The 12868-nt window shown below is 34.6% G+C and overlaps 1 protein-coding gene across 6 annotated transcripts in view; it reads right to left on the bottom strand.

The window, feature by feature from the left end:
- Nucleotides 1-12868, bottom strand: part of UBR1 (ubiquitin protein ligase E3 component n-recognin 1) — a 67857-nt gene that overhangs the window by 36424 nt on the left and 18565 nt on the right. For 4 of the 6 annotated variants that reach the window (XM_062575915.1, XM_062575918.1, XM_062575921.1 and 1 more), the window contains exons 6-21: nt 12211-12352; nt 10521-10583; nt 10072-10195; nt 8734-8841; nt 8190-8278; nt 7258-7356; nt 6407-6564; nt 5756-5855; nt 5343-5471; nt 4386-4566; nt 3410-3471; nt 3173-3283; nt 2170-2235; nt 1811-1912; nt 902-965; nt 285-409 (exon numbers count right to left, since the gene is read on the bottom strand). In XM_062575915.1, coding sequence (XP_062431899.1) covers nt 285-409; nt 902-965; nt 1811-1912; nt 2170-2235; nt 3173-3283; nt 3410-3471; nt 4386-4566; nt 5343-5471; nt 5756-5855; nt 6407-6564; nt 7258-7356; nt 8190-8278; nt 8734-8841; nt 10072-10195; nt 10521-10583; nt 12211-12352 — 1723 coding nt within the window. The remainder of the gene's footprint in view (nt 1-284; nt 410-901; nt 966-1810; nt 1913-2169; nt 2236-3172; nt 3284-3409; nt 3472-4385; nt 4567-5342; nt 5472-5755; nt 5856-6406; nt 6565-7257; nt 7357-8189; nt 8279-8733; nt 8842-10071; nt 10196-10520; nt 10584-12210; nt 12353-12868) is intronic. The other 2 variants (XM_062575917.1, XM_062575919.1) reach the window with 1 other exon arrangement.

Genomic DNA, 12868 nt, shown 5'->3' with positions numbered 1-12868 from the left:
CCTGAATCTCAGACAGATATGTCTCTGAATACATTAAAAGATTCTACCTCTTCATCCCAAAGCATAGTCCTCATATAATCCTGTTCAGATTAGGCCATACTTGAATCCATAGCATTTACCACATCAGCTAGGTGTGAAAACCCATTTGTCATGTTGTATGGTAATTCTAAAGGCAACATTTACAATTTATACCAAAAGAAACACTTCCATATGAAAATATGGAGTCCAAAGAGGAGAAAGACATAAAGAGTTAAGCAAAAAACAGCAATCAAACCAGGACTCACATTTTCAGGCAAGGACTTGGTAATTGCACTGTGAGCCATTGGTTCAATACACAGCAGATGAATAATCTCTCTCATGATAACATCTTCCTTTGTAACATCACTCACTCCAGGTACATACCTTTCCCCTGCCAGAGTGCATGAAAAGAAGGAAAATGGCAAACACAGTTAGAAAGCAATTTTGAATTTTCCACAGCAATAATGCTATTGCTGGGTGGTTTGTGATACAAGTTTGTATTCCTCGGAAAATTATCCCAAGTATTGAGGAAAGATGACAGAAGGAATGGCTTTTATAGCCTATGTTCCTAACAACATGGGCTCAAATAGAGTTTATTCTTCATATTCTACCTTGATACTCAACTATGAAGTTATATGAAAAACTACTGCATCTAGTTTACAAACACTGTTATTGAACTACCTATTTTAAATAGGAATTTTCTATTCCTATTCCTCTCCATACCATCTACATTAACAAACAAAAAAACAAAAGGTCATCAAGCCCGTTTTTTCAAATTATAATTATGCATTAATTTCCAGGACAGAGAAGAAATTTAATTATAAGCCATTAAAAACAGAAATCCTAAAAAACATGTTATATTTTTACAGAAACAGTTTCTTACCCACAACATAGATGAGAATCTGTAGCATCTCTTCTATCAGTACATTATACTGCTTGATCAAATCCTACAAAAGTTAGAAAAATCAGTTTAAAAAGAAAACAGGCAGGAAAGTCTGCCAAGTAACACTGAGGTCAGCCTTCAAATGCATTATTTACTGAAGCAGTGTATTGGAAGTTTTTGCCCTCCATTCTAAAGAGCTGCAAAAAGTGCCTGTGCTTATAAAGCAGGTATTATTCTGCAACCGAAGTGCAAAATTACATGGAAGAAAGGAAATAACTGATTAAAAAAAAAACATATTCCAAATGAAGTACTATGTAAAAGGTCAACCAAGCCTCAAGAAGCAGCAGGACAGTTCAAAAAAGTTCCATTTGAAATAAAAAGACACATAATATGGCTTGAAAGATATAGAGGTGTTGTAGAGAAGTCAAATATTTCCTGGTTTTTGGTTGATGACCTAGGAAATACAATTATTAACGAAGAGATCTATTTATTCCCAAATAATAATTTCACCTTTTGAATGTAGAAGATAAAGAACAATGAAAAGTAGAGTTAAAGAAACATATACGGAGAAGGCACATAGTAGACAGGGTGGATACTCTTCTGGTCTGTTTGTTCAATTTTATGCCATGCTGGCATTACCATTCTTTAAACAGCTTGGTAATGGAAAGCACTTTGAACAAAATGTGTCAAGAAGGGCAAAGCTTGTTTGTTAATTCTGAATAAAAATGCCTCTGTTGTGAACACAAAATCATTTAGTTAACTCCTAGGTCCCGTGTTGACAGTGTTTTAGTGCAGTCATAAAAAAAAAAAAAAAAAAAAAAGCAGTGATTAATAGAAATTAGCATTTCTATTAATGTTTCATAAACTCAGAAGTGGTCAAATTCACCAGCAGGAGTACTTTCCACTTACCTGATCTTTGGTGGGCTTCATTTTCTTGAAAGCATCAGCAAGCTCATATCTCTGCAGTATCAGTAAGAGGAAGTGATTTGGATCCATAAGAGATGCACCAATCTGCCAAAAATCCCATGCAGCGTGAATGTCAGTTACCATCAGAATTTGTTATTAATTAGGAAAAATTTCCTAATTAATAACACTACAGTGCCAAGGTAGGCACTGTAAAATTTAGTCTCAAAGACAGAGGCAGTACATGCTTATATATTTTTTAAACCAATATCACATTTCAAAATGATACAAAACTAGTAACAACAAAAACTAGAGCAAATTCATTAAAGTATTGAGTGAAACAACCAGTGACAAAACATCTATACCTGGAGCATGATGATGTCTTTATCATACATCTCTTCTCTGCATTTAACATCTTGGTAATAGAATACCTGAGAAGTAGAAAAGCAACATTTAAGCAGAGAAGTAATGTAAATGTTGAAGTAATGCTGAAGAAAAACACTATCAAATCTGCAGCAAACTCTTTTTAAATCGTGCAGCACCTCTGTTTAAGTAAGTGAAAGTCTTCCATTTCTTTCAAAACCAATGTGTATTTTCATGGCAGCAAAAAGTGTTTTTTGTTCCCACTTACTCAGAGAAAACCTACACCATATTAACTTTCTCATTTTCTTCCACAACAACATAATTCAAATGCCTGCTAAGCCCTTCTTGCAAAAATCCTCCACCTTTTCACCTCCAGATCTGAAACAGAGATAGTTCTAAGAGGGGCTAACATTTCCTTTGGTATTACCAAAAGGTCTTATAAAAGAAAATTTCCCCCTTCAAGGCCGAAAAGCAGTGAAGCCAAAGCAGGCAGAATACAAGTACCTAACGGCATAGTTTTACCAATTCTATTGCACTAAAAAGACAGCCAGCAAGTACTACAAAATAATATTCCTTATTTTCACTTATATGGCGCTCCAAAAGAAGTCTAGTATGAGATGTAAATAGTTCAACTGTTCCACAAAATGATTTCTACACACTAAGAAATGCCTCTAACATTTTATGTTGTAAAGCAATAGCAGTTATATAGTCATTTCTTTAGTAGATCTTAAAGTAGTTTGTAAGAGACGTCAGTAACGTTAATACTATTTCAAAGAAGGTAAAAACTCAAAAGAGATGAAAACATTTGTCTAATATGGGCAAGAAATCCATTGCTAAAGCTAGAAATAAGGCCAAGTCATCTAAATTCAATGTAGAAATCTATCAGTTAAGTGAATTTTTGTAGGAGTGACCCACACGAACTCCTTCTGCAGTGGACAGGACAGCCACTGAGAACACAACTGGAACTATTAGGATAGAGTCACTGCTGCGTACTATAGGGAGTACCTGGCTTATCAGGGAGAGTCCATTCCTCCTCCACATCTCTGCTGCAACCTGAGCAACTAAGACAAGACATCGCAAAGGATATTCTACTAGCAGGTCCACTTGGAATTCTTCCTAAAATAATAATAATCAAGCAGCTTAATGTATGTGTGTTACAAAAGTTAAAAGATGTATTTTTGTATGATTTTTCTCCTTCCCAGGGTATAAATCACAAAAAGTGTATTTGAAACAAAAACTTACAGGAGAAACAAACTCATGCAATCTTGAGATGGCTCCAGTCTTGCTTAATCGTACATGAAGACCTACACAACGAACAGGGGAGGGAAAAAAAAAAATATACAAATTTGTCTTCCAAAAAACTTTAGATGTTAGCTAAATCACCTTCAATTCTGAGAATTAAAAAAAATTTAATATATTTTTAAACATGTATCTTCTTAAGATAAGAGACCTGTTATAATATCACAATAGTTCTTTCCAGTCTTAAAAACGTTACACTATTTTAAGAATAAATCTATTCACTTAATGAATTTATTTAAAGCATTCAAATGATGATGATAAATAGTAGCAACTATTAGCTTTTAATTTCTTGCTTAAAGCACACAATACCAGTAACAACAGAATCTCAAGACTTCAAGGCTTAGCAGATAGTACCTTGGTAGTAAAAGAGGTGACAAAGAATCTATAGCTTAAGAACTTCCATCTGTATTCTAGAGAGTGACCCTCACTCACTGCTGTGGTCTTTTGTATTCTGATTGGAAATCTGTCCTAGCATGCTGCAAACATATGTCTTAAGAGAAGCATTTAATAGACCTAAGATACATACGGCTGGAAAATAAACTTAAGATACAGTAATGGTGAATGCTCATTTAGGCCTAACAGGTAGCAACAGAAACAGAACTGTAGAAATTTCAGGAAAAATAAATAAATAAATAAAAAAGATTGCCTAACGTGATATTAATAAAATAGGAAACTCTTGCTTCTCTCATTTTTGCTTTCTTCTCTCTATCCTGTCTAAAAAATTCCAAACTCCTTCAAAAATAAAAAAAATTATCTGAGTGGGGTATCTGGTAAATGAGGATTGTCTGATCAGGAGGATATCAAAGAGTTAGGGACTGTTCTGTGAAGGACATAGATTATATCATCCATTTTTATTTCTTAATGCTGCAGAGCATTTAAACTAATTCAAACAGCAGTCAAAATAAACCACAGCACCTACCTGCAAGTGTCCTAGACAGCGGTAAGTGTATGCTGACAGGATCTGCAGACACTCTGAAAGGTCTGCTCTCCAAAGTATGACCACACAGGTGAAACACTGTCTTCTCCCGTGAACGGCCGTTTGTGCTGCATCTCATCACAGCTTTATGACATTCTTTATAAGCCTTCAGCAACAGCTCTTCCTAGAATTTTAAATAAATACATATAGATACACTTAAAGCATATTGATACACCTCACTTGTTTTTTCTGATAGCCTAAACAGATACTAAAATCCACACTATAATTACTACTCTACTTCTTAATACTGAGAAGTACTGGATTGCAGCAGCAGAGTATCAGCCAAAGTTACTTGTGGACCTTCTATTTAAAGATCAGCCCTACCAAATGCACTAAAATCCATGTGCTTACTTAGGCTGCAATATTTTAACATTTTTCATTGTCTGCAGGCCGGTTTGGATCAACAAGTCCCTGAATTGCAGTAGCACTTCTCTTCTCTCCCTACCTCCCCCCCCCCCGAAAGAAAAAGAAATCCACCCCAAAATGTCTTTAAGTCAACAAATTTTACATTTTCCTCACTCCGCTCAGCACAGTGATGAGGTCTAGCACCATTAAAGACTGTTTATAGTATAATTACCCAACTACTGCTAAGTTCCTGCTATCCACTTCTGAAATTAATCTCAAAAACTTAATTCGTCAGACCATCATGAACTTAAGAGTCCAAATCTTGAAGGGAGACAGAGATGGGTTCTTTATAGTTTGTCTTGTACCTTGCTCAGCTTTGTCATCTGGAGGATCATGTTCTTCTGAGATCCTCTCTCTCTGTCCCATATCACAGAGAACATTGGAGGTTTTGTGTACTATTGTACAACAGTGAGCTTTGCTAAAAAGCTACTAACGCACACAAGAACATTCACAAAAGGCGTACAGGTAAGAAATTCAGACAACTGATTTGCTTACATCACAGGCACACCACTCTTGGAACATCAAAAGAATATTCTTTAGCTGCATTTGTATAGCAATGGCAGCTTCCCAGTCAGGGTCCACCTCAATGTGCTGACCAATCTGTCTTTTTATCTCCTCCATTCCCTGAAACGAAGAGGCCACAAAACATTCAAGCTAGATTAGTGATCACATGCTTAAAACAACAAAAGAACCCATAAGAGATAGTAAAATATATTCAGATGTATATAAACATTACATCTATAAAGGAAACAATACTTTTTCACCCACCCGAGACAGGGACCACAGAATTTATTTCAATTGTATGTTTACATCCACAATATTGCTATGGTCAAAAAGATGAGGAAACAAGAGTCCTGAAACATCTTTATAACAGCATATTAGAAAGAAATGATTTAAATGTATTGTACCTGCATGCAAGTTAGAATCCTTAGGAAAGAAACAAATCCTTCTAAAAACCGCTCCCTCAGACGGTCTGTCCATAATGTAGGCTTGCTGATTAAGACATACCTGTCCCCAAAGAAAACATTATCTTCTGTTGCTCAGACTTCTCTTCTGCTCATGCTTGTAATTAAAGTATTCATCATATTAAAATAACACCATCGCATTACATCCCCACCTCAAATTCCTCCTTTTTTCTCTTTTAATTTTCCCCAAATATTGGAGGTGCTAGAATTAGGACTCTATTATTTGTAATTAATAAAATGTAAATTCCAAGCTATTTGAGTTGGTTTACTTTTACACTACTAATTAAATTTATTAAAGTAATTTGGGACCTACAAGAACAGAAAGTGCTACGCATATGAAGATTATGCAGCTTTCCCAGAATGACAATGAATAGAAGCCAAATTCCCTGTAACGTCTGATATCTGATATATTGTTTATTAACACAACCATTATATGGACCGACATGAGCAAAAATATCACAGATATGTTTACAGAGTATATCATTTTGACATTTGATTCTTAGCAGTTTTATTATCACCAGATTTCTAATTGAAACACCTCATCCTATTTCCAATTTTCAAAGAATTGTTCAAGCTTCTCAACTTTATACTAACCTGAGGTCATATATTACTGCATATACCCGGTTCAGTTTGTCCTGGCTGTAACCTTGGAAGTTGAACTTGTCATTTTTGTCTAAGTACTCTGGTAGCACTTCTAGGAGTGTCTCCGTAATGATGGTGATTACCTTTTGCTCTTCAATAAGATGGCGGGCCTGCAAGAAAAGTATTCAACAGTAGGAATCTATCTGAATCAAGCGTTAGGAAAAAAGAGAACCTCATAACTTATTGCTCAAAGCAGCCTAAAGACAGGCAGATATTCTTCAGCACTGTAGGCTGACTGAAGTATATTTGCAGTGAGGTACCATATTCTGCTATAGTTATCATCTTTAATACAGAGCATCAAGCCTCAATATAAAGCTAAAAGACCGTATCTTCAGCCTTTAATAAACTGTCATACCATTCCCTATTGAGAAAAATTACAAGGTTATATGGCTTCACATTATTAAAATAGTAGTAATGCCAGGGAGAAGTGCTCAACTAACCAAAAGTGCTCTGAAAAAAAAGGAGCCATGTCAGAATAGAAGTATAATTAGAGGAAGTGGAAAAATCATCAGTTCCATAGTTCCTACAAATACTCTTGTTCAGGTAAATAAAAGCTGATAAAAACAACAAGGAACTGCTTAATAATGTGATTAACCCTGCTTGTAACGTAATTTTTGTAATGAATTTTCACACAATCTCAGGCTCTGGCTTTCACATTGACCTTAACAAAACTCAAAATCATTCATTTTAGACTCGTAATGCATACAAACTCTTGGTCAAGTACCATAGTAGTCTGCAAATGTGGTACTGTTAGCAATTATCACATTTATTTTACTTTGCTCACAGAGAGAGGTTGAACATACCAGAGTGGGTACAGTGAACATCTGAACAGAGAGTGCTGTCACAGAGAGAACTCTGTCATGATCATCATTGATGTACTCTTTTTGCAGTGACTTGTAATGCTGAGAAAAGAGAATATTAGGGAAATTAAACAAATAAACCTAGCTCAAATAAAAAAAGTAAACATTTTAAAAGAATTATTGTATTTGAAGTGTACTTCACACTTTCTAACAGATGCAGTTTAAACAGCAAAAATGGCACAATGCCCTCAATGCAAAGTACATAAGCACGTGTCCCACTGGGTTAACATTAAAAGTTGAGCACAAATTGAACTGCATTGCCAGATAGCAGATAAAATACTTCATCTCCTACATATCAATCTTCCCCAAGGAAAGAAAAAAAATACTCGGGTGAAAAAAAAAAAAAAAAATCAGTGAAGTCATTAACTTTATTAAAAGCAAGTCTTCTTCCTCCTTCAGTGAACTATATGGAGAATTATTGAAAGCTGCCTATAAAAGATGTGTACAATTAGAAATTTAAGTCCTTTTTTGCTTTGTCTCAGTTCAGTGAAAACCATGAAGTGTCAGTCACCTCAGGTTTATCAGAGTTAAAGAGTCTCCCTTAATAACAGAAGAAAATTTGGACTTATGTTCTGTATATTTAACTATTTTATCATTATTAAAGAAAGAAAAGATGGTTCTATAGTTCATTTGCTGCTTCAAAAGGTAAAGAAAATGCTAACAATACTGCATTCATAAAGATCATGTACACCTACATAACTATAAAAAAAAACAGACCGATGACACTGGAATTAATACGCTCTATATAGGCTGACCTAGCAGTTGAGGCTCTGCATGTTAAAAAAGTCATTACTTATACAGAAACAATTTTCAGATTTTGAGGGAAGTTTCTGAAGTTACTAAAGATTCATTACATAAAACAAATAACCTGTTACCTTCACAAACTCCACTGCAAAAAGCTTTTTGTACTCCATTTCCATGAAGAAACTACTGAAGATAAGCTCATGAAGAACCTTCCTTGCTCCTGTGAAGAGCCAACACAATTCACTTCACTTTATTGCACTACGATGCAGGTTTTTATGGAAGAGAGGAACAGATTAAAAAGTGGTAATTAAAAAAATCATTAGGAAGCCTTGAAACAGTTATGAAGCATATGGACAAAGATATCCATATCATTATGTCCTCTCTTTTCAATAAACGTTTACTACTATGTATTTAAAACACAGAGAAAGCATCAAGTCCCTCACAATCAGAATTCTTCAAAATTATAAAGCAGAAATGTTTAGGTGGTAAATACATACCCAAAATATCGATTCTTTAAGCCCTATAACTAAAATTTTATCAAAAAGCAAGACAGGAAAAACTATACAGAAGTGTTAACTCCATGTTAAATATACATATATATATTAAAAAAAAAAAAAAAAAAAAAAAAAAAAAAGAATTTGCCTCTTCAGTTTATAGCAACATGTATACACAAACCTTTATGAAGTTTGGCATCCCAAAGCATCAACTTGCTTATGAAGCAGGGCTTTTCAGACCCAGCGTCTTCTTTGAGACATATCTGACAAAATATTTGTCGAAAGTCACCTACAGGGAGAAAGTTATTCATTTGTACAAGAATGCTTTGAAAATTAAAGGGCCCAAGACAATAGAATAGAATTACAGAAGTCTATTTTTTTTAAGCAAAAGCAAGCACTTAAGAAATACAGATCAGTTCTTAACAATAACCTTCTTCAGTGAACTCCCCATGTACTCCCTTCCTCTTATTATTCTTACCCTCTTTATGTTACAAACTCAGTGATACAGAAGAATATTTTAAAATGATATTCATTTTGCTTCACAAAGCAGATCTACAAGCACAGTGCATTATGGTAGTATAGAAATACATAGGCTAGACTAGTCTCAGCTGGTCTCTGCACTGGGCCCTTAAAGTCAGTATTCTGTAGGATTTCAGAAGATTATTTTATACTTTCTTTTACCTATCAGTAAATACAGTATTTGCTGAATCAGCTTTGGGATCTATGTATCATCATCACCAATGCGTTACTAAAGTTAGGAAATGAGCTCTTACACTAATGATTTCCAATAGGTAAAATGAAAAGAAGTGTCATGAACCAAGTTGCTGAGAACTTGGAAATAAATAGTACTAAGTGCTTCTAGATCAGCATTTTGTCACTGGAAGCAAAAACGGGGGAAAAAAAACGGGGACCACTAGTTCAGCAAAAATTCTACTTGAATACAGAACATATTATTTGAGTATAAGCAGTGATTAGAGCTTAGCCTACATGCAATAAGGTGAAAAGAAAATTTACAATGGTCTCAGTTTGTCAAAACAAAGGTATAACATGATGATTATTTTTTACTGATACTATCTACTTTAATCACAGCTATCAAGCCTGAAAGAGGAATTAATTCAAGCAGAAAGTGTATGCTTTCACTGGTAGTGAAAGTTCTGCAGCTTTCCACCAACACTGGGGACAGTAGCTTTTAAGGAAAAAAGTTACTGAAATAGGGTATGTGATGTTGAAACTGGGGATTATAGAATTCTGAGAAAAAAAAGAGTAAAAGGAGGGAAGAGACTTTAAATAGAATTCTCAAGAAGGAACAAAGCATCACTGTTCATAACCATACTGACAGATTCCAGCACTCATATTGATACATAATTTATTTCCTACTTAGGAGGCACGTGAAAGCATTTTAATATGGCAATATAATATACAGCACTTCTGATGATAATTCTTTTTTGAGGGGAGAGAAGTGTTCATTAAAATGTTGACATGGCACTATTGTGAGATTATGCTTAAAAGTCATGCTTACTTGAATAGCTCATGAGTTTGTTCAGCCAAGAACCAAGGCGCAGGGCAAACTTTTGGTGAGCCATAACATCAGCATGCAGAACCTCCACATGAAGTGGTCGTTGAGAAACGTTTTCAGAATGCCTCTAGGAATCAGATAAAAAATAACTGATATAAAGTAAAGATAGTGCAAATTCTGACATTTGTCTTTAACATCTGTTCTCACTCTCAAGCCCACACTAATGGCAAACCTTATCAAAATAAATCCATTGATGCTTGGGTTTTAAATGTATCTCTCTAGTTTTTAAACCAAATGTAGTTGGTTAAATTCAATTTCAAAAAGTTCACAGCAGGTCGTAAAGACATGGAAGTGCTAAGTCAAAGATTACACAACAGAAAAATTAGTCTTCAGTATTAACAAAAAACGAACAAACCTTATCATTAAACGAGAAAAATATTTTAGGAAGCTACCTTGATTTCCTCCTTTGCTTCCTGACAAGATGCATAATGTCCTGCCTTAACAGCTCTACGACCCTGTTTAAAGAAAATACTGAATATAAGACCAACATAAATCAAAACTACAAAAAAAGTGTCACAGATGTAATCCTTGCTCTATTTTACTATTCACAAAAGAAAACCTGGGAAAAATGTCACTCATGGTGCTCTTAGACATTTAGGATCATAACAAAAGTTATTTTTAGAAAACCTCTATTTGAATTAAACAAATAATGAAACAACTTAAGAAAAGTAAAGTCTGAGTACTTTAACATTATAAAGAAAATGTATGTCTACAAGAACACAGAAGAAAAATTTTTGCAGAACACCATAAATAGAATTTTTTTCCTAGTAGAAAATACACTCACTCAATCTTCCCTATCACGTCTTGCTTCTATAGATAAAATAGAGGAGTACATTAAAAGCAGTGGGTTTGATAGCTCTTTCAATAAAGCCAAAGCAAAGTATCAGCTTAATCTTCCATTTCCACAGAAAGTAAATAGGAGCTATGGGCTTCCAAATAGGTTTTCTATACAACAGAGTTACACACAAGAAGAGAGGAAGTGGCGAAGTTATGGAAGTGTTTTAATTAAAACAAAACAGTATAATCCAGTCTTGAGGTGCAGCAGGTGCTTTGTAAAAAGACAAGTCATGTCAACTCTGATCTAAAATTTACGTTTCACTCAAAAGGAACCATTTGAATTTATAAAACAGTAAAGGTAAACCTTTAAAGATTGCTGTATAACCATGTATGCATATACAGATTTTACAGGCCTGAAACTGCAGAAGCATTGTAACAACGTTAAGACCGAAACAGCATTTGTAAGTAAAATATGACTAATTTTCGTTATCTGAGCAGCAAGAAATACAAAAAGAAAATAATACAGTTTTCACAGGTTAAAAAAAAGGATTCTAATATTAGTAGGATGTTTTATATGCAAGTATACAATGCATACACAGGTACAGGCATAAAATAAATACAACTTCTCTGTGTGTGCATGCAAAGTGCATTATACTTTCGTGTAGAAAACAAGTTTCATTATAACACAAGCCAACTGGCACTCTGAATGTTTTTTGTTTTTTTTTTTCCCCCAAAGAGAAAAAGTGTCTCTACATCAATGGTATAGGGTCCTGATACGGACTCAAACATTGGTCTGAGAAATGAAAAAGTAAAATCATCATGTTCACCCACATCACCTTATGGATTTTCCCTCGTTTCATTTGTTTAATTCGATGCTTCAAGACTTCCAAATTAAGTCTGAACCAGGAAGAACACCAATTCTTGCAAAATGTAAGAAAAATAACTGTTTAAATATAACTGAATATGCACATTGCTGTTTTAATGTTTATTTTAACAGCATTTGTCTGAAATGCAAACTTTTGACATTCAAAGAAAAAAACAAAAAAGTCAAATAGATGAAAGAGGAACAACTTCAGATAAGTCAGTGCCAATACTCATTTTCAAGAAATTGGATTTGTCAAAAAGCAAAATTAACATATTTAAAACTCTTCCTGAGGCAAGTGTTGATTAACAATTAATCTGCAACATGACTTACTCTCTCCAAGCTCCAGCATTCTAGAAACAAAGATTTAGCGATCAAAAGATTACAGTAGTGCTTCTTAATAATTAAAAAGGGACTGTCCCCCAAACAACGAATGCACTAACCTCTTTATCTATGGCAGTAGTATGCAACTGGGCTTCACCAAGTTCGCAGCCCAGTGCCCTTTGCAGGCTATAGATGACATGATCATAAGAATGGTGTTCATCATTGAAAAGGACACAATAGTAGTTGTCTACCTTCTCTCTACTGGGAAAAAATCCAGCATTTCATCACACAAGTAAGAAGAAAATATCGTATCTAGTACATTAACAGATCACTTGCAATCTCATGAGAGAAATGAAAAATATCAAAAAATAAATTATAGAAGAAAATTAAGCATGTTCTTTATGTCAGAGGCACCAAAAAATTGCCCATTTCATCTACATCAAAAACCAAGTAAACTGCAAACCAAGTACAAAAGTGTTTTAAATTATTGGATTAATCCATTATTACAACCTCTCTGCCATTTTATGATCTCATTTTTCTTTTTAATGACACAGGGATCTTATCAATGTGTACAAGTACCTGAATGGTGGGTGTCAAGGGGAAGGGGACAAACTCTTTTCTGTTGTCCCATGTGACAGGACAAGAAGCAATGGTCAGAAATTGAAGCACAGGAAGTTCCGCCTGACCGTGAGGGGGAATTTCTTCACTGTGAGAGTAACAGAGCACTGGACCAGGTTGCCCAGAGAGGTTGTGGAGTCTCCTTCTCTGGAGACATTC

Source organism: Rhea pennata, chromosome 5, assembly GCF_028389875.1.
Source record: "Rhea pennata isolate bPtePen1 chromosome 5, bPtePen1.pri, whole genome shotgun sequence".
NCBI classification, from domain to species: domain Eukaryota; kingdom Metazoa; phylum Chordata; class Aves; order Rheiformes; family Rheidae; genus Rhea; species Rhea pennata.
The sequence above is the reverse complement of the archived record's forward strand: the minus strand, read 5'-3'. Positions and strand labels throughout refer to the sequence as shown.